Raw genomic sequence first — 25,346 nt, forward strand, 5'->3', positions numbered from 1 at the left:
CTCGTACTTGGCGGGAGCCGGGGCGACCCCGCGTCCCGCGGCGCTGATTGGCGGAGCGCGCCCCACGTGACCCGCCCATCCACACTCCCCGCTGCGTCTCGCCTTTCGATTGGCTGCCGCCGCGAGCGCCGCTGATTGGCGGAAGGGGCTGCCAGTCTGGCGCGCTGCGGGCGCTGATTGGGTGGTTTTGTAGAGGGCCGGCGGGGTGCCGCTGGGTCCCTGCGCCTGGGCCCGAGGCCTGTCCGCTCACCGGGCGGGAACGGGGCTGCGGCGGGCCGGTCCCGGGGCCGGTGCCGCGGCGGGCCGGAGGGGCCTGTCCGCAGCACCGGGCGGAGGGGGCGGAGCCAGCACTGCCGCGCCTCGCGCCACGACGGGCATCGAGCCAACGCGCGAAATGGCGGCGGGGCCGGCGGCCAATTAGCGCGCCGCTGCGAGACGCAGGCGCAGCTGCTTTCGCGAGGGATGCTGGGAGTCGTGGTTTTCCAGTTGGAGTGTCTGTAGCCCCATTTTCCCCCCAGGCCTATAGCGGGGGTCCCGGCACGGTTGTCGCCGTGTCGCACCCGCGGTCCGCTCCCCGCGGGCGGTGCGGGGTCCCTCAGGAGAAAGACACTGCTGCGCCACCGTCATGTCCCGACACGACCGCCCGTCCCGCGTGTCGCGACAGAACGACTCTATTCGCCGCTCAGTCGCCGCCCGCGGGCGGCTCCGCCCGGCCGGCAGGGGGCGCGCCGGCACCGCGCGGCGCTCCGGCCGGGCCGCTCGGTGGTGGCGGCCGGGGGCGGGGCCGGGCGGCGGCGGAAGCGGCGGCGGGGACGGGCCGGGCCGGGCTGGGACGGGCGGAGCGTCCTGAGGCTCCCGAGGCTCCCGCCGCCCCCGCAGCAGGTCCCGCCGCCACCGGGCCAGGTACCGGCACCGGCACCATGTCGGTGGCGGGGCTGAAGAAGCAGTTCTACAAAGCGACGCAGGTGAGACACCGGCACCCCGCGCCCGTTCCCGCCGCCGCTGGGCTCCGGGGAGGCCGCTCTTCCCTTACCGGTTCGGAGAACCCGTCCCGGCCGCTGCTGCCCCGGCGGTGCCCGATCCCCGCCGTTATCCCCTCCCGGCGTCCCGGTGCTGGACCCGCCGGGCATCCCCCGGTACCCCCCGGTGTCCAGCCTGGCACCCTCCGGTATCCCGGGCTCGTACCTCCCGGTTCTCAGTGTGATCCCGGAGCTCGGTGCGGGCCGTGAGCGGAGCTGGGAGCCCCGGGCAGCCGGGGGGGGGGGTTCCCGGTTTGGGGGAGCCGCTCTCCCGGTGGCACCGCGGAGGGGACACGGGCAGGGAAACTCCTCCGGCGGGGAGCGGAGGGTGCGGGGCGGGCGACACCATGGGGGTCACGGGGGGTGCTTCCCCCTTCCCGGACAACCGGGACGGATCCGGCCCTAAAGCGGCCGGGAGAGGCGGAGCGGGAGCGCAGGAGGAAGCCCCGGGAGCACCGGCCCCGGTAACCCCGGCGGCAGCTGCAGCCCGGCCTCGGGCAGCTCCCGCTTCCTGCAAAGCGGCTGGAACGGGGGAAAAGGCTGGGGGGGAGTCGGGAAAAGCGTCAGAGGTTCGGGAATGGCGGCAGGATCGAGGAGTTGGTGTGGTGTCCTTGGAGCTCTTGTCCCGAATTGCCGGGCTTGGAGCAGCCGGGCCGGTGGAACGGGATGTTCCGTGAGCCCTTCCACGATTCCGCCTGGGATTTGGCCTCAGGGAGGCTCAGAAACGCCTTTTCCCTCTCCCTCAAATGAGAGCTGGCCATTCCCGACCCCTGCCCGAGCAGAATTCTCCTTCCCACCGCTTCCCGTTCGCAGTTTTGTTAATGCGTTTTGGGAACGGTTCAGGAATCGCAAATCCCCCTCTGCTGCTGCTTTCGTGCCCCTGGTTTAAATTCCAGATAAATTTGGCACGGATCGTGTTTTCCATCACTGAGTTTAAACCCTTTCAGCTCATCCCACCCCTGTGTGCGACGTGTGTCGCCTTCTTCCTTGGCTCTGTTTCCCCAAATCCACTTTATTTACACAGCAAAGCAAAAGAACAAATTCCTGAAGTCATCCTCCACCCCCTTTCCCACTAAACCCATCGTGGGGTGGTTTTTATGGTGTTTTTTCACAACTTCCATGGGGAAAGGTCGTGCTGGGGACTCGGAGTGGGAGGATTTTGCTGGCCTGGATGTGCTGTGGTGCTGTCAGGAGGTGAAAACCCCTCAGTGACTCAGGGCTAACACATTCCTGAGCCCAAAAATATCATTTTAAACCCCAGATGAAACCACTTTTTGGAGGAATTACAAGTTCTTCCAGAGGTGCTGCCACCCCCTGCAGTGCTCCAGGGACAGAGGTGTCCATGACTTAGAGATGCTCTGACTGGAAACTGGGAGTCACTGGTTCCAGTTTGGCCATTTTTTTGTCTCTTCCTCCCTTCCTTCCCTTTCCACCCTTTCTCCCCTCTGGTCCCACTCAGCCCTTGGCTGAAGGAGGGGAGGATTAGTTATTTTTTGGCTCCCTTCAAACCGTCAGACGCTGCCAAAGTCCAACATGTGGAAGATCTTTCCTAAAATGTTACGTTTTGTTCCACGTCTGTCCTTCATTGAAGGCAAACAGAGCCAGGAGCGGGGTCTGCAGGGACCCCAAAGGGTTTGGGATCCCTCTCCAGGATCCAGAGGGAGCAGGGCTTGGCTCGTGGGCCTCATCCATGTGATTCCTCCAAGCCCACGTCTCCCCTGGGTGAGGCAGCCGGGCGCCCACACGCAGGAGAGAGCCTGGAGTATCCTGGAAAAAAAAAAAAAAAAAAATCTGAGTCGTGCTGGCAAATGCTGCAGATGGGGAACAGCTCCGAGTGTGTCCAGAACAGGTTCTGCCTGTTCACAGCAAACTGTTCCCTAAAAAAATAAAGAAAGCTGGAGAAAACATCCTGGGGAAGGGGGAGAAACAGCAGCAGCTTGGAGCTGGGAACAGGGTGGGAAGTCCCTGCCTGCCTGGTCCAAGGTTTCATCCAGCCTGGAATTCACAAGGACCTTCTGGTGTGGAAACAGCTTTGTTTGCACCGTTTGGGTTTTGTACAAACTGATGGAAATCCTAAAATCCTGCAGATCTTCCCAGGCAGTGGGCAGGACTGGCTGCTGTTCTGGGGGGATGCTGAGGGTGTCAGCAGGGATGGGGAGCAGCACCAGGGCTGGAGGGATCCCGGGAGTCCTGCCCGGGACACGCTCAGCTGGCAGCAGGAGCAGTCCAGGAGCTCTCTGGGGACAGGGGAATGCAGGGATGGGTTTGTGCTGCCCTTCCCAGAGCCCAGGCGTGGCTGGGAGCACTGGGATTCCCAGCACAGCTGCTGGGGGTGCTGCCCGTGGGGCACAGCAGGGTTTGGGATGGAGGAGACCTCGGAGCTCATCTCCTTCCACCCCCTGGCAGTGCCCAAGGCCAGGTGGGACAGGGCTTGGAGCAGCCTGGGACGGTGGCAGGTGTCCCTGCCATGGCAGGGCTGGGACAGGATGGGATTAAAGTCCCTTCCAACCCCAGCCAGGCTGGGGTTCAGCCCTGGGTGCTGCTGCCCTTCCAAACTGGATTAACGTGCTCCCAGTGCCTGTGTGAGCTGAGCCTGAGCCCTGCCAGGCCTGCCTGGGCTCAGGAGCTCGTGCTGGCCCAAGCCACAGCCCAGCCACCTCCTCCTCCACATCCAGAGCCATTTTCCAGAAGGAGAAGAGGCAAGTGCTGATTAAATCTCAGCAGCCCTTGACACACACACACATCTCCCTGAGTTTGATGACAGCTCCCAAGGCTTCCAGAGGTATTTTGGACCATAAATAGCCCCTTGCTCCCTGCCTGGCCTGGGATGTGCTCCAGAGCCTGGGACTGACAGCTCAGCCCAGCAGGACCTGCCCTTGCCAAGCTCCCTGGGCCAGCAGGGAAAGCTTTCCCTGCCCTGGGAGCTTCCTCCAGGTGCTGCTCCGAGCTGAGGCACGGAATGTGCTCCCAGAGCGTGTGTGACACTGAGGGGACAGGGTGCAGCTGGCAGGGAGGGCATTTCCCCTTTTTTTTTTTGGTCTTTGTGGTCATTGCTCTTGGTGCTGCTGAGCTGGGATTTCCTTCACTTCTCCCTGGGTTTCCTTTCTTCCCTCCTCAGCTGAGGTTCTCTCTGCGGTGATTTTGTGCTCCGCTTTCACATGTGGGATTTTCCTTCCCTTTCCCAGATGAACCTTTCAAAAGCTCCTTTTTTTTTTGTTCTTTGTTCATTTTGGGTTGGTTTTTTTTTTTTTAATATTAACTCAGCCCTGCTCCCACTGGCCTCTCCAGGCTTTCTCTTGGAGGCAGGAGGTGTCTTTGGGATGGTTGGGGTTGGAAGGGACCTTAATCTCATCCCATTCCCTGGGCAGGGACACCTTCCACTATCTCAGACTGCTCCAAGCCTTGGACACTTCCAGGGATGGGGCAGCCACAGCGTCTTTGGGGAGCTGTGCCAGGGCCTCAGCACCCTGTGAGCAAAGAGGGGAGCAGGGAATTCCTGTGGGAGGGATTTGGCAGCATCAGGCTCTAAGCTCCTTATCTGTACATGGGAATTTAGACTGGGAAGTCGAGGGATTTTGCTGATTCCTGCCAGCCTGGAGCCTCCTGCCAACCTCTGTCCCACAGCACCTGATGTTTCTGTATTAATATTAACCTGGGCTGGATTCTCCTGCAGCTCCTGGGTTTATCTTTCCACATTCATCTGCTCTTGAGGCTGGGGGAAAGCTGAATTTGCTGGGGTCACATTCTCCAGCTCTGCTTCCATCCCAGAGCAGCATCCTCCCCTGGCTCCCTGCAGCTGTGCTGGCACTGGGGAGGGCTGTTCTGCTGATGTGTCTGCAGATCCACAGGGAAAAGGAGGCTCAGGGGAGACCTCATTCCTCTCCACAGCTCCCTGGAAGGGGACAGGGCTCAGTCTGCCAGGAACAAGGGACAGGAGAGAGGAAACAGCCTCAGTGAGGCTGAATTTTGATATTAATGCAAATTTTTCCATGGAAAAGATTGTCGGGCATTGAACAGGCTGCCCAGGGCAGTGGTGGAGTCCCCATCCCCAAAGCGTTCAAGAGCCATGTGGATGTGGCACTTGGGGACACAGCGGTGAACCTGGTGCTGGGCTGGACTCAGTGGCCTTCAAGCTCTTTTCCAACCTCACCCATTCCATGATTCCACGTGTGGCAGGTGGAAAGCAGAGGCTGAGTGTCCCCAAACCTCTTGGAGCCAGGGATGAGGTGCCAGTGCATCCCTTCAGGGCTGGCTGATGCTGACTGGATACTCACAGAGGTGCCTCTGCCACATCCAGGGGAAAACCTGCAGCCAGGATATTTTCCTGTGGATTCCCTCTCCTTTTCCAGAGTGATTTGCATCAAAACCCTGTCCCTGCATTGCTGGTCAATCATTGTTGGAGCTGAGCAGCCCCAGAACCAAGCAGGTTTCATTTTTCCAGGATTGTTTCACTCCAGAGTTTCCTATAAATTGACTTTCCCCCCACTTTAAGGTTGTTTTTGCAGCCATTGGGCTCTGACAGTAACAGGAGCTCCGATTCCTGGAAGGCAGAGACAGAAAGCAGAGCTGGGAAAGTCCAGCTCTCCATATCCTGCTCTGTTTGCTCCCCTTCCCGTGGCTGATGTCAGCCAGGGAAAGTGTTATCCTGTGCTTGCAGCTGGGGGAATCTGGGATGAGGGCAGGATCTGTGACTCAGGGGGGTCATGTGGTGCTGGGATGCTGAATCCACGTCATGAAATCATGGATTTATCCAGCTGTTTGCGCAGGGGATGCTTCCTGGATGAGCAAAAGGAAATCCTTCCTCCCCCTTTTCCCTGCCACTGCTTTCCTCCTGGGAAAGAGCAAAATGGGGATGAGCTCAGGCAGCCTGCCTTGTAAAAGCTGATTCATTTCTTTAGCACTTTTTTTTTTTCCCCTCCTTCTTCTTCCTCCTCTCCCCCATCCCTGCATATGCCAGTGCCTTTTGCCAGGCCTCCCAGCCCCATCCCTGTGAGAATACCAGGGGATGGGGAGGGAGCAGGGCAGCTCCTCCTGCCTGAGACTGCAGAAATCCCAGTGCCAAAATGCAGCCTGGTGTCTGCTGGCATGTGAGGGGCTGATCCTGCTGGATCCCTGCTGCTGTCCCTCCCAGGTAGGATGGAGAACTGCTGAAAAGCCCAGAAATAAAAGAAATCCCGAATCCAGATGGTTTTGGCTGTGTAATTCCAGCTGAACTCGTTCACATGGAGACTCAGCACTGCATCCCAGCCCTGCTGGTGTTTCATAAAACTCCGAGGTCGCTGTCCCTGCTCCTTCCCATCCTTAACTGCCCGGATTAATCCAGCCTGGGATGTGATGCCCGGAGTGGCAGCAGGCAGGAGGCTGATCCTGTCTTTTCCTGTGGATCTGCTCTCTCTGAGCTGTGCCATGGCTGTGTCCCAGCCTTCGTCCCTGGATCAGATGGGAAAGATCCAGCTCATGGCCCTGGGAAAACCCCATAGCATCCCAGAGCTTCCCTTTTCCTCAGCTGCTCCATGACAGGATTTAGTGCAGGATCCAGCTCATCTTGGCCTCTCTCTGTGATTACAAAAGTGATAATTAATATATTTTTCACAGATTTCCTTTTCCTGTTCCCCTCAGCCCCATCCCTTCAGTCAGTGATCCCGTGGCTTTCAGGAAAGGTTCCTCTGGCAGGAAGGGGCCGTGCCTGGCCCAGACTCAGAGCTGGGGCTTCCTCTCCTGTTTTTGGGGCTGGGAGTGCCTGGAGGTGCCCACGGTCCTGGAGAATCCATCAGGAGAGTCTGGATTGCTCCTGCCTCCAAGAAAAGCCTTGTAACCCCCCCTCCCAGCATTGCCACCAATAGCTAATTAATAGAAGCAGTCCTTTTAAAGCCATTGGGAATTTTAGGATCTCCTAATGCCTGGCTATTAATAAAGTTCATGGTATTGTCACTAATTAAATTGCTTTTCTGCTCCAAAGGATAAAAAAAAAAAAAAAGATGAGTTAAACATCTCCATAATGAAATTCTGTCTTTGAGACAGAAGGTTAAATTTGCATGATTAAAGCTTTAAAGGGCTTTTCCTAATTGAGAAAATGCTTCATAATTCATCCTAGAGCCTGAAAACCCGGCTGCACCCCTTGGCTGGGCAAGACTTTATTCTCCAGTGACAATTTATTAACCACTTTCCTGACCAAATCTGGTTTTGCATCCCAAGATTAGCTACATTTAAACTTAATTTTCCCACTTTCATGATGAAAAAGGCAGAAAAAGGGTAAACAATTTTCTACACCCAAAGCAATTCCACTGCAGGAGAAGGTGCTGGGTTGTTTCTTCTTTTTTTCCCCTGATTTTCTTCCCTGGATTAGGAACTATCCTTTTTGCTGCTGACGTGTGTCTGTGGTTCTGAGGGAGCAGGGGCAGCACAAATCCGGAGTGCCAGATGTTGGAGGAGCTCCTGTCCCAGTAAAGCTCCTCCTGATTGTACTGGGGGAGTTATAAAGGGCAAAGGCTCTGGCCTTTTGTGCCTGCCTGGGATAAAACATCATCCAAATGTCATCTCCCAGGATTTCTGAGCCACCTCTGGCTTTGCCTGCAGGGCAGGAAGGCCACAGTGATGCCAAGTGCTGGGGGGGATTTTATCCCGATTAAACCATCCCAAAAGGAGTCTCGGCGTGCAGTGAGGAAAGAAACGGATTCAGCAGCATCTTGGATGGGCTGGAAGCTGCCAGAAGCCCTGGGATGTGGGGAATGCCCTGGGGCAGAGCTCTGGAGGAGCTGATGCAGGAGTTTGATACAACTCTGGCAGCCTTAGGGATGCTGGGGTCGCCTCTTCCCACTCTCCCCTTCCTTAGGATGCTGTGCTCTGCTCTGATAGCCACAGAGCTTTTCCTAGAATTCAAAGGAACAAGGAAAACGAGTGTTTACAGTGTCCTCAGCCATTTCTGTGCCCTTTGATGTCTGTGCCCTGCTCCCCGTGTGAAACGTGCTCTGCACAGGGCTCTCCCACCCAGCCCACGCCAGAAACAGGAGTTTTTCTTCCTTTGGGGGAGATTTGGATCTTTTTTGATCTCCCTGCTGGCTGTAGAGCCGTGTCCCAGCAGCTCTCCATGTCACCAGCTCTCTGTGTCCCACCAGCCTGGCTTGCTCCCGTCATCCTGCAAATCCAGAGGTTTTCTGGCTCCTTCCCAGCTCCTGACAGTCTCTTGCCTCCTGCTGTATCCTCACTTTGGGTGATCCCAGCACCTCAGGGAGGTGTTTTTCCTGGTTTTCACCGGGAGCAGAAATCCCTTCTGTTGCTTGGTGTTCTTTCTGGGAATTTACAGGTGTCCTACACCCTCCTTTCCCTCTTTTCCCCCTTGTTTTTTGGGAAATCCCTCAGAGCACGGTGTGGGCCGACCCTCCAAATGCTGACTACAGGACAAGGCTGCTCTTCCTGAAGCTTTGCAGCTGGGAAAAACAAGGATTGCGATTCCTAGGAGGCACTTTTAGTGCTCTGCACTTTTCTGTCCCATCTCAGGAGCAGCTCCAAGCCTCCAGGGCGAGGAGCTGCTGTCCTGGGGCCGGGTGGAGCTGCCAAGAAGTGATGGCTCAGCAGATTTGGAAAAGCCAGGCTGTGATTCACTGGGATAGGACACGGGCAGGCTGTGCAGGAAGTCTGCATGCAAGGCCAGTATTCCATGTTTCCCTTCAGTTTAGTGAGCTTCCTCTCAATTGCTGAAGTCACTGGAAGTGTGTCAGGGGAGAGAGGAGCTGCTGCTGCTCCTTATGTGTTTGTGTTTTCCCTGGAACTTGACCCAATTCCATGATTTTTTTCCCAGCTGAGTAGAAATTGTGTCTGGTTTGGTTCAGAGCGTGTGAGAATTAATAACAGCAGAAAACAGGATGCAAATGGCTGTTGGGAGGTGCCCCCATCTCCCCAGCACGAGCATTCCAAGACTCCTGTGGAAACCTTCATCCTTTGGGATGAGCCTGCTCTGGGGGAGGGTTGTGCCCTTCTCTGTCTCCTGCTGGAAAAAAGAGCTGAGAGATCACCCCAGTGAGCAGGGAGCCTGGTAACCAGGGCTCCCAGGCAGGGTTTGAGCTCTGCCCTGCAGCCCAGGAGAGGAGGAATTCCCAAAGCCAGGAAGGAGCAGCTGCATTGCAGAGCATCCTCCGAGCGCCCTTGGCTGGCCCGGCTGCTGCTGCAATCCTGGGTTTGCCTTTAATTCCCGCTGTCCTCATTCCTGCAGCCCATCTGCTGGATGGAGATGAGTCACCCGATCCTGAGGAGGAGGAGGAGGAGGAGGAGGAGGAGGAGGAGGGCTGGCAGGTGGCTCCTGGAAAGCCGCCTGTGCAGCTCTTCCCCGCCGTTTCCATAGGATAAGATTACGACCCGAGGTCACTGGGAAGCTTTTCCTCCTCGGCAGAGGGAAGGAGCTGTTCATTGTTCCAGCCTGACCTTCCTGCTCCAGATCAAGGAATTCCTGTGATGCTGTGGGGAGGGGAGAGATCCCAGTCTCAGCTGCTGAGGGGGTGGGAAGCTCGGGGTGTTCCGAGACACGTTTTCCCTGAGCACGTGTCTGGAGGCAGCCAAGCACCTCAAGTGCCTTGGCACGAGTCTTTTCCAAGCCAGAGATTCCGTGGTTCCATCATGGAGCTCATCCCCAGCACTTGGGTGCAAGGCTCAGCCAGGACTGGCTTCTCGTGGAAGATGGGAGTGGGAAAAACACAAGGAAGGAACTGCAGGAGAAGGCTGAGGGTTGGGGAATGTTCCTGGGAGCTGTTTCTCTGGAAAATCAGACAATAGAGTGGCTGGTGGAGTGTCCTGGTGCCCCCAGGCAGGTCAGATCCATAGGGATGACATTTGGAACCAGCAGCAGGGTGTGCTTAGAGGGGCTGGAGCCTGAGAGCTCTGGCTGCTGTTCCTCCTCCTCTGGTTTGCCAGGAGGGGATGTGAGAGATCCCAGGGTCACAGAGTGGTTTGGGTTGGAAGGGACCTTGAAGGTCACAGAGTCCCACCCTGCCATGGCAGGGACACCTTGGACTGTCCCTGGCTGCTCCAAGCTCCGTCCAAGCTGGCCTTGGACACTGCCAGGGATGGGGCAGCCTCTGGGAACTTGGGAACGTGCCTCCCTCTTCCAAGGCTGGAGGTAATTGTTCCTCCCCTGCTCTGCACAATAAACACTGGGATCTGTTTTCTTCTGCTCAAAGTAGGTCAGGAGTTGCTCAGATCAGTGTGAGCTGTGATGTGGGTGTGCCCAGCTCACCCCAACCCCGGGCTGCCTGCTGCTCTGGGGCAGGCACCAGGGCTGGGATCCCGGGATGGGCTGAGCCGAGCCTACAGGGCTGGGATCCCGGGATGGGCTGAGCCTACAGGGCTGGGATCCCGGGATGGGCTGAGCCTACAGGGCTGGGATCCTGAGATGGACTGAGCCCACCAGGGCTGGGATCCTTGGAAGGGCTGAGCCTACAGGGCTGGGATCCTGGGATGGGCTGAGCCCACCAGGGCTGGGATCCCGGGATGGGCTGAGCCTACAGGGCTGGGATCCCGGGATGGGCTGAGCCCACCAGGGCTGGGATCCTGGGGTGGGCTGAGCCTACAGGGCTGGGATCCCGGGATGGGCTGAGCCTACAGGGCTGGGATCCTGGCATGGGCTGAGCCTACAGGGCTGGGATCCTGGGGTGGGCTGGGATCCTGAGATGGGGTCCTGGGATGGGCTGAGCCCATCAGGGCTGGGATCCTGGGATGGGCTGAGCCCACCAGGGCTGGGATCCTGGGATGGGCTGAGCCGAGCCTACAGGGCTGGGATCCCGGGATGGGCTGAGCCCATCAGGGCTGGGATCCCGGGATGGGCTGAGCCTACAGGGCTGGGATCCTGGGATGGGCTGAGCCGAGCCTACAGGGCTGGGATCCCGGGATGGGCTGAGCCTACAGGGCTGGGATCCTGGGATGGGCTGAGCCCACCAGGGCTGGGATCCCGGGATGGGCTGAGCCTACAGGGCTGGGATCCTGGGATGGGCTGAGCCTACAGGGCTGGGATCCTGGGGTGGGCTGAGCCGAGCCTACAGGGCTGGGATCCTGGGTTGGGCTGGGATCCTGAGATGGGGTCCTGGGATGGGCTGAGCCCATCAGGGCTGGGATCCTGAGATGGACTGAGCCCACCAGGGCTGGGATCCTGGGATGGGCTGAGCCCACCAGGGCTGGGATCCCGGGATGGGCTGAGCCCACCAGGGCCGGGATCCTGGGATGGGCTGAGCCGAGCCTACAGGGCTGGGATCCTGGGGTGGGCTGGGATCCTGAGATGGGGTCCTGGGATGGGCTGAGCCCATCAGGGCTGGGATCCTTGGATGGGCTGAGCCCACCAGGGCTGGGATCCCGGGATGGGCTGAGCCCACCAGGGCTGGGATCCTGGGATGGGCTGAGCCCATCAGGGCTGGGATCCTGGGATGGGCTGAGCCCACCAGGGCTGGGATCCCGGGATGGGCTGAGCCCACCAGGGCTGGGATCCTGGGATGGGCTGAGCCCACCAGGGCTGGGATCCCGGGATGGGCTGAGCCTACAGGGCTGGGATCCTTGGATGGGCTGAGCCTACAGGGCTGGGATCCTGGGGTGGGCTGGGATCCTGGGATGGGCTGAGCTCATCAGAGCTTTGATTCAGGAACGGGCTGTGATCCCGGGGTGGGCTGATCCCATCAGGAATGGGATCCCATGGTGGCCCAGGACACCTCCCAGGACCAGCTGGTTCTGCAGGGAGCTCCATGGCAGCAGAGCCATGTGGGGCACTCCAGGAGAACCCTCAGGCTTTTCCAGGTGCTGCAGCTGGGCTGGTGTGTTTTTCCAGGAGGTTTTGGGGGCTTTCCAGCCCTGCCATTGCCAAGCCCCACTGGCTGAGTGACTGAAGCCCTTTGCTGTGTTCCCAGGCTCACACACACACGGAGCTGGGCAGGGTCACGTTGGCTCTGCAGGATGGTGGGGATGACCCAAAATGAAGCTGAATGCCAGGGAGTCACACCCTGCTGAGCTGGGGAGGTGGTGGTGCCTCTATTTAGGTTTTATGGAGCATCCCACAAATCTGTGCCATTGGGCACAATTAAACTGGGCACCAGCAATCCCAGTTAACACTGGATTTCCTTCACTCCTTCTCCTGTGCCGAGCTTTGGGGGTTCAAAACATTCCCACCCCTTTTTCCCTGAGTTTGTGGGCTGGCTTTTCACCCTGGGCTGGGATGAAGGGAGCCAGGGCTCTGTTTGCTCATCTGTGGGTTTGTTTCTGTATTTCTTGAGGGGAACTTGCTGTTGGGAGGGTGGAGGGGAGGAAGAGGAAGGCTTTGATACCCCAGAGTCTGCAGGAATAAGGTTTTCAGTCGACTGTAGGGAACTGTTTTGATTGCAAGGATGGCAAATGTTTGATGTGTTATAAATAGGGCTGACTGCGTTGGAAAAAAGAGAGTGAGTTTAAAAAAAACCCTGATTTTTGGGTTTCTCCTGGTGTGTTTTGCTTGTTTGAGGCTGAGGGAATTAGGGATAATTTCCCATTTAAAAATATTTAAAGGCTGGAGAGCAAAATATCAAAATGAGGTCTGTGAAATCCCGTGGGGAAGCTGGTGATCAGCAGAGAATAACATGGATTTGAGCTCGCTCATCCATGAGCTGGGCAGATGAGACCTTCAGGGTGGCTGTGCTGGAATCTGCCCTTCTCCAGCTTTTGAGGAGCTCCTCAGCTGGGGAAGTTTGGCTCCTGGCACCTTCCCAGGTTTATTAGGGATTTTGCTGATGGTGCAGCCCCAAAATCACCTTTTTTTCCTCCACATCTGTCCCACCTGTACACCTGGAACGATGCAGGAATTCCCCACGTGGGACTGCCCAGCTCTGCTCCCAGAATCTCTCCTAACCTTCCATGCTCCTGAATTTACCAAGGCACATCCCAGCCAGACTCCCGGGAGCTGCGAGCGGCTGTGCAGCATTCCCACCTTCCTTCCCCAGTCCAGCTGCCAGGAGAGTCCCTGTGCATCCCTCCTTGCCCCTCTCCATGCACACACACAATTCCTGCCTCTCCCCTGGCCACCCTGGCTCATTCCAACAACGGCTCTTTCATTCCTGAGATCTTCCCCCACAAGAAGTCGGGATTGTTCCCATTCCCACACCCCTGCCGAGGAATCTGAAGGAATCCCCTGTGAGCTCCAGAATGAAGCTGTGGAGCATGGCTGGAGCAGCCTTGGGTGGAGAGAGGCTGTATCCAATCCCTCTGGATGAGCCCTGCCAAGGAATCTGAAGGAATCCCCCGACAGCTCCAGAATGAAGCGTGGCTGGAGCAGCCTTGGGTGGAGAGGGGCTGTGTCCAATCCCTCTGGATGAGCTCTCCTGATGATGAGCCTGGCTGGATGCTGAGCTCCCAGGAACCTGAGGCACCTCCCTGCCACCCCCACCTCAGGTTGGAGCTATCTGGGGCACATTTGAGCTGTGTCCTTTTAATTAAACCCAGCTGGAGGTGAGTGGTGTGCTCCTGGCTCCTCAGCTGGCGTGCACAGGCTGCCTCAGCCCTCACCTCCCTCGCAGGGCCCTGTGGGTGGAATTCCAGGTGAAATATCTGCCAGGAGCAGCCAAGTGGGAGCAGATTGTATCTGCCCAGGCCGTGCCAGCTGCAGCGCCCTGGGCCAATATTTGCTCTGGGAAGTGTTTGGCCAAAGGCTCCGGCTCTTGCTGCTCCCAGGGTGAACCCCTTGCATGTTTCCCATCCAGAAACCAGGGAGGCCAGACTTGTTCTGCTCTTCCACTCCCAGGGAATGTTTGGTTTGGTTTGGTTTGGTTTGGTTTTTAACCATTTCCATGTCTGCTCTTGCCATCCTTTCCCAGTCTGGCTTCAGGAGAGGTGAGATCCCAGCCAGGGGAATAGGGATGTATCCCAAGCCTTCTCCTGGCTGCTCAGGAAATCAAAATGCAGAAGAATTGTCAGCACATCCTCCAAAAAGCCCCATGGCTGCTTCCTGGGGGAAGGGCTGCTGGAATCTGCAGCGCCAGCATTCTTCCAACTGCCTTCCAGTTCCCTTAGGCCAAGCAATGTATGGATAAACCCTTCCTTCCTTCCTTCCCTTCCTTCCTTCCATGGATCCTGGAGAGGTCAGGGGAAGGCAGGCACCCCCTTCCCATCCTTCCCAGGCCCTTTGGGGGAAGCACGATGGGATGCACAATGGGGGACTTTGGAAATTCGGCTCCCTGAGCACGGTGAGGCTCCAGGTTAAACCAGGAGCTGATGACAGCTCCTCCAGGCTCGTGTCTGGGGGATCTGTGTTGGTTTGTCTCCCTTCCTGACGGGTTTGGGGGATGTGGGGATGGAGTCCCTCCTCCTCTCCTCCCGTGCTGATGCCTCCCAGTTTAATTAGAGCCAGCAGGGAGAGAACCTCAATCTTATTATTCCCTCCCAGCAGGGCAGCAGCAGCACTTCTTGGACGTCAAAAGGAGGATTAAATTAGTCTGGAAATGAGGGGGTTTTGCTTCCTTCACTTCTCTGGGCTCTCCAGAGGGTGTGGAGCCTCCGGAATCGCTGTGGGGATGGATTCTGCCAGCCTGGCACGCGGGCCCCTCGGAGCAGAGTCCTGGCAAGGGTTATTTACAGCTTCACAAGCCACAAATCCTGTGAGAAAAGTGGGATTGGAACTGCTTGGGGTGGCTGCACCCTTCCCAGGTGTGTTAGGGAACAGAGCGGGCTTCTGGGGGTGCGACCCTGGTGGAAGGGATCCCGTTCTGGCTGTGGCAGGGATCCCATTCTTGGCAGGGGACAGGGGGTGGCAGCTGGGGCAGAGCTGTGTCCTGCTGAGCTTGTCCTGGCAGGCCTGGCAGCTGCTCCTGGGATGTTTTCCAGGCTCGAGAGAAAAGCGTGCCTGGCCAACTCGGGGCTGGGGTGTGTGCTGGCACCCCTGGTGTGGAGCAGGCGTCCAAGGAAAGCAGGAAATCCCACTCGGATGGGTTCTCCATCTGCAGGCAGCTGGGGCTGATGGGATCTGTCCCCTGGAGCTGCTTCCAAGGGCTGGACAGGAGCAGGGATGGGGGAGCTGAGACTGGGAGCAGGGATTGAGAGCAAGGATTGGAGAGCTGGGACTGAGAGCAGGGATTGGGACCAGGGTTTGGGGAGCAGGGATTGAGAGCAGGGAGCAGGGATTGGGAACAGGGTTTGGGAGCAGGGATTGAGAGCAGGGATTGGAACAGGGAGCAGGGATTGGGACCAGGGAGCAGGGATTGGGACCAGGGAGCTGAGACTGGGAGCAGGGATTGAGAGCAGGGATTGGAGAGCTGGGACTGAGAGCAGGGATTGGGAGCAGGGATTAGGAGCAGGGAGCAGGGATTGGGACCAGGGTTTGGGGAGCAGGGATTGAGAGCAGGGAGCAGGGATTGGGAACAGGGTTTGGGAGCAGGGATTGAGAGCAGGGATTGGGACCAGGGAGCAGGGATTGGGACCAGGGTTTGGGGAGCAGGGATTGAGAGCAGGGAGCAGGGATTGGGAACAGGGTTTGGGAGCAGGGATTGAGAGCAGGGATTGGAACAGGGAGCAGGGTTTGGAGAGCAGGGATTGAGAGCAGGGATTGGAACAGGGAGTAGGGATTGAGAGCAGGGAGTGGGGAGCAGGGAATGGGACCAGGGAACGGGGAGCAGGGATTGAAAGCAGGGAATAGGGAGCAGTGAATAAGGAGCAGAGATTGCCCAGCCTGGTTCACTCTGGCTGTGTCCCATGTCCCTTATTAGAGGGTTAAAGTAGGAGAGTGAAATCCAGAGCTGGGTGAACCAGGAGAGCTTTCCTTCCTTTCCTCTCTCTTTTTCCTTTCCTATTTCTTCCCTTCCCTTCCCTTCCCTTCGGCTGGTTTGGTGTCTCCAGGTGCTTCTGAACCTGGATAATTCCCTAAAGGGGTTCCTCCCCCTCTTCCTCAGAAAACATCCAGCCCCATTTTGTATCCTCATGGGAGCAGGAGTGTTCCAGAGGAAGAAAGCCTCGATAAAAATCAAATATTTGATGTTGGAGTAAACAAACCCGATTGTTCCTTCAGATCTGGAGATTTCAGCACAAACAGGAGGAATCCTGGCAATGCCCCGGGGCAGGCATGGAACCCGGGGAACCAGTGCCAGGTTTCCCAGACCGCTTTGGATGTCTGGATGGGGAATTTGCTGTCATTTGGGGCAAAATAATCACTAATTGCTCCCCACAGCTCCCTGACAGGAGGGTGGAGCCAGGTGGGGGTTGGGCTCTGCTCCCAGGGAACAACAGGACTAGAGGAAACAGCCTCAAGTTGCACCAGGGAAGGTTTAGATTGGAATTCAGGGAAAAATTCTTCATGGAAAGGGTGGCCAGGCATTGGCACAGCTGCCCAGAGCAGTGCTGGAGTCCCCATCCCTGGAGGAGTCCAAAAAACATGCAGATGTGGCACCTGGGGACATGGGTTAGAGGTGAACATGGTCAGACTCCATGATCTTGGAGGTCTTTTCCAACCTCAGCCATTCCATGATTCCAATTTTGGCCAATTCCCATGTCCTGCATCCCCAGGCAGTGCAGGGGCTGGGAAGGGAACATTGCCCTGCCTGGGCTGCAGGGAAGGACACTTCTGGGGGGGTTACTGGGGCCATTGGTCACCCCTGGGCAGGGAACACTGCAGGTCAGGGTCTGGGGCTGTTCTTGGACTGAAGGATCCCCTCAAGGAGCTGCTGAGGCCTTCCCATGAAATGAGCCTTGACTTCCCAGCTTGTCAAACATCTCCTCTGACAAAGAATTCCAGCCCCTTGTCCCAGATCCTGAGCTGCTCCAGCAGTTGCAGAGTGGTGGCTGTGCTCTCCCCCTGCGCTCCCCAGGCTGTTCTGTGCTGCCTGCTGGGAGCTGAGTGTGTTCATTCCCTGTTTACTTGGATTTTGCTGTGTGTGAAACTGAGTCCTTGGCTCCAAATGGAGCTGAGAGACGTTTGTGCTGCTTGTTTTTTCCAGCAGGCGTTGGAGTTGGAGCCGTGGGCTGGGATTTAGGGAGCTGTGGAGCTCCTGGTGAGTGAGGAACATCCTGACTGAGCCAAGCTTTGGGTGCTCAGGGATGTTTGGGGCTTTGGTGGGATCTTTTTGAGGGGCTTTGGGTTGTTCCTGCCACCTCCTTTCTTTTGCAGGTGCTGTGTGGACCATCCCTGTTCCCATTCTCTCCCAGAGAATTCCTCCTTGAGGTGGGAAGGTACAGTCAGTGCCTGATCCTCCTCCCTTGTCCTTTCTCCACAGCTGGTCAGCGAGAAGGTCGGAGGGGCTGAAGGGACCAAGTTAGACGATGACTTCAAGGAGATGGAAAAGGTGAGTGGGGAACCAGAGGAATCCCCAAAATCACCCCATGGCTCCTGTGGGGTTGGCTGAATCCCTGAGCTGATCCTCACTGGGCTCTTGTCTCTCCTGCAGAAAGTGGACGTGACCAGCAAGGCTGTCACAGAAGTACTGACCAGAACCATAGAGTACCTCCAGCCCAACCCAGGTGAGGGCCTGCACCTCCCCTGTCCCCTTCCCAGCTTTTCCAGGGAAACGGGGAGATCAGGGAGACCCCTTTTGCTCCAGGTTTGGATCAGGGGGAGATCTGGGTACCCCTCCTGAATCCAGGCTGCTGAGCAGGGGCAGAACAGATGCAGCTTTTGCCTCAGACCTAGAGAGGCCCTAAGGGGACCAGTTTTTCTCGGAATGTCCAGGAAAAGTGGTGTTTCTGGGCTGGGAAGGGGTGGCTGGCTCTGTCAGCCTGCATCCTTCCAACCAGCTGCTCCAGAGAGCACTCCAGGGACCCTGGTGGGGCTGGGGAAACTCCTTTGGCCATCCCTGGTCAAGCAGTGGGGAACTATTTTTGCTTTGTGTCTTGGAAAAGAACCTTTTTTCACAGCAAGGAATATTTCCGAGGGATGGAGACAATGGAGCCTCTTGGCTTTGGGTCTAGAAAGGGGGGGGAAAAAGCCTGCTGAGGGATGCAGGGAATGCAGAGGTGGCAGAAGCTGAGGTGTTTGTGTGGCAGCTTCCAGAGCCAAGCTCACCATGCTCAACACGATGTCCAAGATCCGCGGGCAGGTGAAGAACCCCGGCTACCCCCAGTCCGAGGGGCTGCTGGGGGAGTGCATGATCCGCTACGGGAAGGAGCTGGGAGAGGATTCCAACTTTGGTGAGTGCCCCCCAGGACTGGGGTGGGGGGAGTGGGGCAGGCTCCCGATTCATTTCTGAGGTGGCACTCTGAATTCTGGAAGGGTTTGGGTGAACTTTGTGGCACTGAACAGTGTGTGGGGCTTAAAAGGGGTTCAGAAGCTTCCAGAGTGAGCAGATTCCAAGGGAAAGAGAGGAGGTTTAGATGGGATATTGGAAAAAATTCCTGCCTGTGAGGAGGGTGAGGCCCTGGCACAGGGTACCCAGAGCAGCTGCAGCTGCCCCTGAATCCCTGGAAGTGTCCAAGGCCAGGTTGGAGCAGCCTGGGACAGTGGAAGGTGGGACTAAATGAGATTTAAGCTCCTTCCATCTCAAACCATTCTGTTATTCTGTGATCCCAGATATCCTGGATCTCAATCCACTTTCTTATTAAACACTGAGATAAATTTGCACATAAAATAAAAACTTCCCTCTCAACTGAGCAGCGAAGCAGGAACGGGATGGAGCAAAATTGGGAGTTCCACAGAGCTCTTAAGGATCCCTTCCAACCCAAACCTTGCTGTGATTCCATTGGGAGGCTGAAGCCAAGAAATCTTCTGGCTGCTCCTTGGAGCCACGTGTGACTGGCAGGGAGGAGGGGGTGAAGCCTTTTGGTGACATCAGTTTTAATCCCCTGGAACCTCGGCCAGCGCACGTGATGGCCCCCTGGCAGCACAGCTGGCTCTGCCAGGACAGGGAGGAGCTGCCTTGCCTCAGGAAAATTAAAAACCTCTGGCTGCTTTTGGGACTGACAGAGGATTTTGGAGATCCTCCCCGGCCAGCTCAGAGCTCTGCATCAGTCCTGGCTCACAGGGACTAAGGAGAGCAAGGGAAGGAAGCTTTTAGGAGAGCACACTGAACTCTCTTTCCTTAATGGCCTCCTTAAAGCAGCATTGAGGACTCCATCCCTCCCTTCCAGGTTTTTCAGAGTTATTACAAGTGAAATAACACTTCTGGTCTATTGATTTTTCCAGCTGGACAGTGGAGAGATGTTTTCCCTTGACCATCTCTCTCACTCATGTATTTTCCTGTGTTCATGCACTGCTGAAATTGTTGTTTTGCCAAAGCTGCACGGGAATAATTTCATCTCTAAATGTTTCCTCTGCACTAAAAAGCCAGCACTGAATATGCTTTGCTGGCTTAAATGTCAGAGTGGCCAGAGCCTTAGAAAAGGATGGAACTGAACAGGTTTCAGTGAGTGACTTTGAACTCTGGGACTGTCCAAGGCCAGCTTGGAGCAACCTGAGACGGTGGAAGGTGGGACTGGATGGGCTTTAGGGTCCTTCCAACCCAAACCACTCCACGATTCTGGGACCCACAAGGGCTTCCTGCTGAGAAGGAAGAAGGAAGAGATCTGAGGCAGATCCCTGGGCCTCAGGCTCTGTTCAATTCCCTTCTCCCTCTCCCTTTCCCTGCTGCCCTCCCTGCAGGGGACGCGCTCCTCGACGCCGGCGAATCCATGAAACGCCTGGCGGAGGTGAAGGACTCGCTGGACATTGAGGTCAAACAGAACTTCATTGATCCCCTGCAGAACCTGTGTGACAAGGACCTGAAAGAGATCCAGGTAAGCACCCCCATGGTTCTCTCTCCTCGTCTCCCTGCTCTCTGGGCTCTTTGGCTGTTGGGGAACGGAGCTGCCTGCTCTGGAGTGCTGGGAACCAGGGGCTGGCAGGAATTCCCTGCACTGTGTGTGTTTTCTCCCTCCAGACTCTCTGGTATTTCCTCCCTGCTCAGCGCTGCTCCTGCTGCTCCCGAGCAGCCCAAAAGGCTGCATGCAGGTTGGAATGGTTCTCCATTTGCCATGTTTGATGGAGGGTGCCATGGGAATACATCCCAACATCCCTTCTGGGCTTGCTGAATTGGGTTCTTAGTGCTGTGAGCTCCCAGATGGGATAAATTTGGGCTCCAAGCTCTGAGCAAGCTCCCCTCAGGTCTCTACTCAGCATCCCAAGGAGCTCTCTGGGGTCTGACTAGGAGAACAGGGAGCTCAGCAGCTCCTGTGTGCTACACACAGACAAGTGCAGGCCTTGTAACAGGATCCATCCCGACCTCCAATTTCCCAGGCCAGTCTCCTGAGGGAGTTTCCACTGTCAGTGCTGTCCTGGGTAAAATAACCACTACGTGCTGCCTCAGTGCCTGTCTGTACCCATTTCCATGGGGCTACTTTAAACCTCCCTGCCCTAACATCCAGGAGTGCAGTGCCCAGAACCCACATTCCTGCTCTCCAGAGATCCCTGCAGCTCCTGGCGAGCTGAAAGGAGCAGGACAGCTCTTCACCTTCCCAAAAAGCTTTGTGGGGAGCAGACCTGGGCTGCTCTGCAGCCTTTTCCTCAGTGGAAAGGGTCTGGAATCATTCCCCCATCACACCCTGGGGCCTCTCTCCCACCTGGAGCAAAGGTGGGAGCCACAGGAGATCAGGTTTCTGACACCGATGAACTCAGCCTGTAACTGGAGCTGCCCTCCCAAGCCTCTGGCTTTTCCCTCTTCCCTGTTCTCTCCATCCTCCCCCAGCACCATCTCAAGAAGCTGGAAGGGAGGCGCCTGGACTTCGACTACAAGAAGAAGCGACAGGGCAAGATCCCCGATGAGGAGCTCCGGCAGGCCATGGAGAAGTTTGAGGAGTCCAAGGAAGTGGCAGAGACCAGCATGCACAACCTCCTGGAGACAGATGTGAGTGTGGGAGAGCAGAGCTGGGGGGTTCTGTGTCCCTGGGGTGGGATCTCCTGAGGGAGGCACTGATTACACACCAGTTTCCACTCCTCTCTTCCCAAATGTGATTCTGCTTTGGGAAAGCCCAAATCTGAGTGACAGGCCTTTGCTTAGCCCCTGACCCAGCTCTTGGCCAGAGCAGAGCCTGTGCCTGGCACCAAACATGCTCCTCTCGGGGTGGTGGGGGGATCAGTTTGGGAGGTAACACAGCTGGGAAGGGTTTGGGAAGGATTTCCCAGCTGGCAAACCCGCAGTGGCAGGAAATGGGCTCTGTCCTGCGTGGTCTCAGCCGAATCCCAAATCTCCTGGGCTCCCCACGGCTGCCCCAGGGCAGTGCAGGAGTGTCCAGCTGGGAGCAGGTGCTGATGCCAGCCTGGTGTTGCCCAGATCGAGCAGGTGAGCCAGCTGTCAGCCCTGGTGGACGCCCAGCTGGATTACCACAGGCAGGCCGTGCAGATCCTGGACGAGCTGGCCGAGAAGCTCAAGCGCAGGTGAGTCCCAGGGTGTTCCCTGGAAACCTCTGGAAACACCTGAGTCCCCCTTGGAATCCCAGAGTCCCACAATGGATGGGGTTGGAAGGGATCTTGGGGCTCATGGAGGAGGGGCACCTTCCACTACCCCAGGTTGCCCTGAGCCCTGTCCAGCCTGGCCTTGAAAAAGCCAATTCCTGTGGCTGTTCCAGGTAGGATTTGAATTTAGTTGGGTGTCTGATCCAGCCCAAATCCTGGCTGAGGAAGGCTTGTCCTACCTCTCCTTCCTCAGCCTCCCAATTCTGGGGAGGATCTGGCCATGCTGCCCTGCTGCTCTTCCCTCCTGGGAGAAACTGCAGAGTGGATCCCGTGCCTGCTCTGAATTGGGAGGAGCTGGGAGGACCCTGCCAAGTCTGAGCTTTCAAACTACAGCACGAGTGTCCTCTGCTGGCCTGAATTCCTGAGCATTCCATAGCAAAACCTGGGATGTGTGGGCCCTCTCGAAGGGCAGATCCCAAACCCTGGGGAAGCCCCACCTTCCAAAGGCTCCAGCACAGGGACTTGTGCAAATCCCTGTCTCCAAACCCCTTCCTGCCCTGTGCAGCCCCCCAGGAGGATAAACACCGTGTTGATCCCATCCTGTTCCATTGTTCATTGCACTTTCCCATGTTTCTTTTCCCTGTCCCAGGATGAGGGAGGCCTCCTCACGTCCCAAGCGGGAATACAAACCCAAGCCCAGGGAGACGTACGACTTCAGGGAGACTGACCAGTCCAACGGGGGCTTCTCCTGCAACCCCACCCCCAAAGTCTCAGGTAACGTTGTCCCAGGTGTTCACTGGTGCCTCTGGAGCAGCCTCCCAGGGAAGGAGGGCAGCTGCTCTGCCTGCACAGGATGTTCCTGCTGTGCTGGATGCTCCTGCACGAGCCTGTGGCTCTGGAAAACGTCAGGAATGCCTCTAGATCGGGCTCTTTTCTCCTGGGACCCAGGAGCCTTTGCTGTGTTGGCTTTGGGGATGTGCCAGAGGGGTCTCCAGCCTGGGCCTCTTGCTGTCAGTGCCAGACAGGAAAACTGAAGCCTCCCTCTCTCCCTCCCTCCTTGTCTTCCATCCCGCTGCATCCCTCCCTCCCTCCCTGAACCCGCTGGGTTCCTAACAGCATGGGGGCCCTGCTGTTTCTCCTAACAGATCCCTGCCTGTCCCCGTCTCCCGTTCCCGTTGGTTTAAGCATGTCTCTCTTTTGTTTGGAAGCAGCTTCCGCCTCTTTCCGGTCGGACAAGCCGTCCCGGGCCTCCGTCAGGAGTATCCGTGAGTTTCCTCCCTCTGCACTGCTCCGTGTGTGGCCTCCTCTCCCCATCCCTCCTGGCTGCTCCTCCCTGCTGCTGCTGCTGCTGCTGCTCCTTGGAGCTGCTCATCCCTCCTTGCTGAGCCTGAGCTGAGCCCTGAATTAACCCAGCCACGCTCCAGTGGGATTTTCCACCCCCAAAAGCGGAGCCTGGCTCACCTGGAGGAGATGCAGCAGCTCCCAGCAGCCAGGCATGTCCTGATCCGTAGGGATCAGCTGCTTTCCCATGAGACATCAGACACCTCAAGGATTTCCCTGTTCTTACAAGCACCCAGCCTGGATCTCTCCCACTCCTGCTCCCCGTGTCCCTGTGGAAGGCTGGAGGGAGGAGGCAGAACCTCAGCTCATGGAGTTTGTGGGGTGTGGTCCCAGAGGGGTTGTGGGGTGATGTGGGGTCCGTGGTTCCTCCTGCAGGACCTTGGGATGCCTGGGCTGGGCTGGGGCTTGGAGCTGTTGTGCTGGGAAGGAGCCTGGAGCAGGGCCGTGGTGGTGGGACCAGTCTGGTGATTTGGGGAGTTCTCTCAAACCCATCGATGTCTGGCTGCTGCTTGTGGTGATTTCTGAGTGTTCTTCTCATGCTGGGCCCTCCCGTGCTGTGGGTCCTGGAATCGTGGAATGGTTTGGGTTGGGAGGGACCATCTCATTCCACCCCCTGCCATGGGCAGGGACACCTCCCACTGTCCCAGGCTGCTCCAGGCCCTGTCCAACCTGGCCTGGGACACTTCCAGGGATATTCAGCAGCTGGATGTGCCCTTGCTGCCATTCCCTTGCCCTGGCTGGGAGAGCCCCAGCACAGTGGGGAGGGCTGGGGGGTCCTGCAGGCCCTGGAGGTGTCTCTCAGCTCTGTCCCTTTCCACTGGGATTCTCCCAGCTCCAAAGCTGAGTCCCAAAATGTCAGCACACAGAGTGAGCAGCAGGAAATCCCACAGAGAATCCCTTTGCAGCTAAAAGGTGATGATTAAACTGGAGCTGAGCTGGGGGAATGATATTTCTGGCTTCTCCTGAGTTTTGAGGGGCTGCTCATGGATTTGAAGCCCCGTGACCAGGGAGGCAGCTGCTGTCCGGTCCCTCCTGTCACCCTCAGGTGTGGGGTGACCCCTCCAGAGTCCTCCTCCATGTCCAACCCCACCAGCGAGGCTCAGGGCAGGTTCTCAGCTCTCCGGAGGGATAACGTGCCTTGTCAGTGATCCCGTTGAGGTTGGAATGCAGAAGTGCAGGCAGGAGCAGCGCACGGCTGTTGGAGGCAGATCTGTGCTGGGACAGGAGCGGGGAGCACAGGAACTGCAGGGAGCAGTGAAGGGCCAGTGGAGCCAGCCCTGCCAGCCAGGCAGGATGCAGAGCCCGCAGCAGGAATCCCCGGTGCCAGGGCAGGGCTGAGTGGGGTCCTGCTGACGTGTCCCCGCTGTCCCCGCAGCCCCCCTGGACCAGCCCTGCTGCAAAGCCCTCTACGACTTCGAGCCCGAGAACGACGGCGAGCTGGGCTTCAAGGAGGGCGACATCATCACCCTGACGAACCAGATCGACGAGAACTGGTACGAGGGCATGATCCACGGCCAGTCCGGCTTCTTCCCGCTCAACTACGTGGAAGTGCTGGTCCCGCTACCTCAGTGAGACGGCGCCGCTCCGCCCCGAGTGTCCCGAGCTCCATTCCAGCTCCATCCCCGCCCTCCCCGCCTCACCTCGGGGCCAGGCGCTACCAGGGAACAAACCAGAAGGGTCCCACGGCCCCTTCCCCCTGTGAATTTGTTTTATTTTTTTTTTTTTCTTTGTCCTTCTGGTGCTTGAACTTCGGTACTTTGTGCGCCCCCAGCCCTGGCCGTGCCACCGGCACTGTCCTGTGCCTGTCCTTGTCCCTGTCCCTCCCCACTTCCCGTCTTTCCTTTGGGTCCAGCACCCGGATGAGGCAGGTGGGAGAGCCGGGATGTGTCCTGGACACACGGATGAGGCAGGTGACAGAGCTGGGATGTGTCCTGGACACACGGATCAGGCAGGTGACAGAGCTGGGATGTGTCCTGGACACACGGATCAGGCAGGTGACAGAGCTGGGATGTGTCCTGGACACACGGATCAGGCAGGTGACAGAGCTGGGATGTGTCCTGGACACACGGATCAGGCAGGTCACAGAGCTGGGATGTGTCCTGGACACACGGATGAGCCCGGTGGCAGAGCTGGGATGTGTCCTGGACACACGGATGAGACTGGGATGTGTCCTGGACACACAGATGAGACTGGGATGTGTCCAGGACACACGGATGAGCCCGGTGGCAGAGCTGGGATGTGTCCTGGACACACAGCCCAGGCAGGGCAGTCCCAGCCCCACCCTCGCCCCAGCGAACCTGCCCCTGTCCCCACGGATCCCCAGAGGGATCTCAGAGGGATCAGGGGAGGGGAGCTGGGGCACAGCAACACTAAAACACCCAGTGAACACTAAGGCAGCCCTGCAGGGCAGGTGCTGAGCCCTGCCTGGGGCTTGGAGCCATCCCTGTCCATCCCGGAGGGACAGTAGGGATGTCCCCTGCCTGCCTGGCCCCCTCCCCACAGAGCTCAACCCCTGATGGGGGGCTGCTCCTTCTGCCCGTGGTTTTTTCCTGGACCTCAGGAAAAAAACCTTTTCCTGCTACAAACTCTCCCAAGTCGGTCACGCCTGGAAGATCATCTGGAACTGGGCCACCGCCCAGGGTATC

General features: G+C 57.6%; 1 protein-coding gene across 3 annotated transcripts; it reads left to right on the top strand.

Annotated features, from left to right (window-relative positions):
- The first annotated feature begins 811 nt into the window (after positions 1-811).
- Positions 812-24,412, top strand: SH3GL1 (SH3 domain containing GRB2 like 1, endophilin A2). 3 transcript variants are annotated; one of them, XM_068174225.1, is made up of 10 exons: positions 812-965; positions 17,216-17,284; positions 17,387-17,459; positions 17,982-18,125; positions 19,573-19,706; positions 20,654-20,812; positions 21,239-21,342; positions 22,010-22,134; positions 22,569-22,625; positions 24,077-24,412. In XM_068174225.1, exons 1-10 carry the CDS (start codon positions 921-923, stop codon positions 24,271-24,273), a joined length of 1,107 nt encoding a protein of 368 aa, XP_068030326.1. In that variant the 5' UTR covers positions 812-920; the 3' UTR covers positions 24,274-24,412. The 3 variants fall into 3 exon arrangements, with proteins under 3 accessions (XP_068030326.1, XP_068030327.1, XP_068030328.1); XM_068174226.1 differs by having other exon boundaries at positions 22,572-22,625; positions 24,077-24,406; XM_068174227.1 differs by lacking the exon at positions 22,569-22,625 and having other exon boundaries at positions 24,077-24,411.
- Positions 24,413-25,346: the final 934 nt, after the last annotated feature.

The sequence above is a fragment of the Anomalospiza imberbis genome, chromosome 27 (genome assembly GCF_031753505.1).
Source record: "Anomalospiza imberbis isolate Cuckoo-Finch-1a 21T00152 chromosome 27, ASM3175350v1, whole genome shotgun sequence".
NCBI classification, from domain to species: Eukaryota; Metazoa; Chordata; class Aves; order Passeriformes; family Viduidae; genus Anomalospiza; species Anomalospiza imberbis.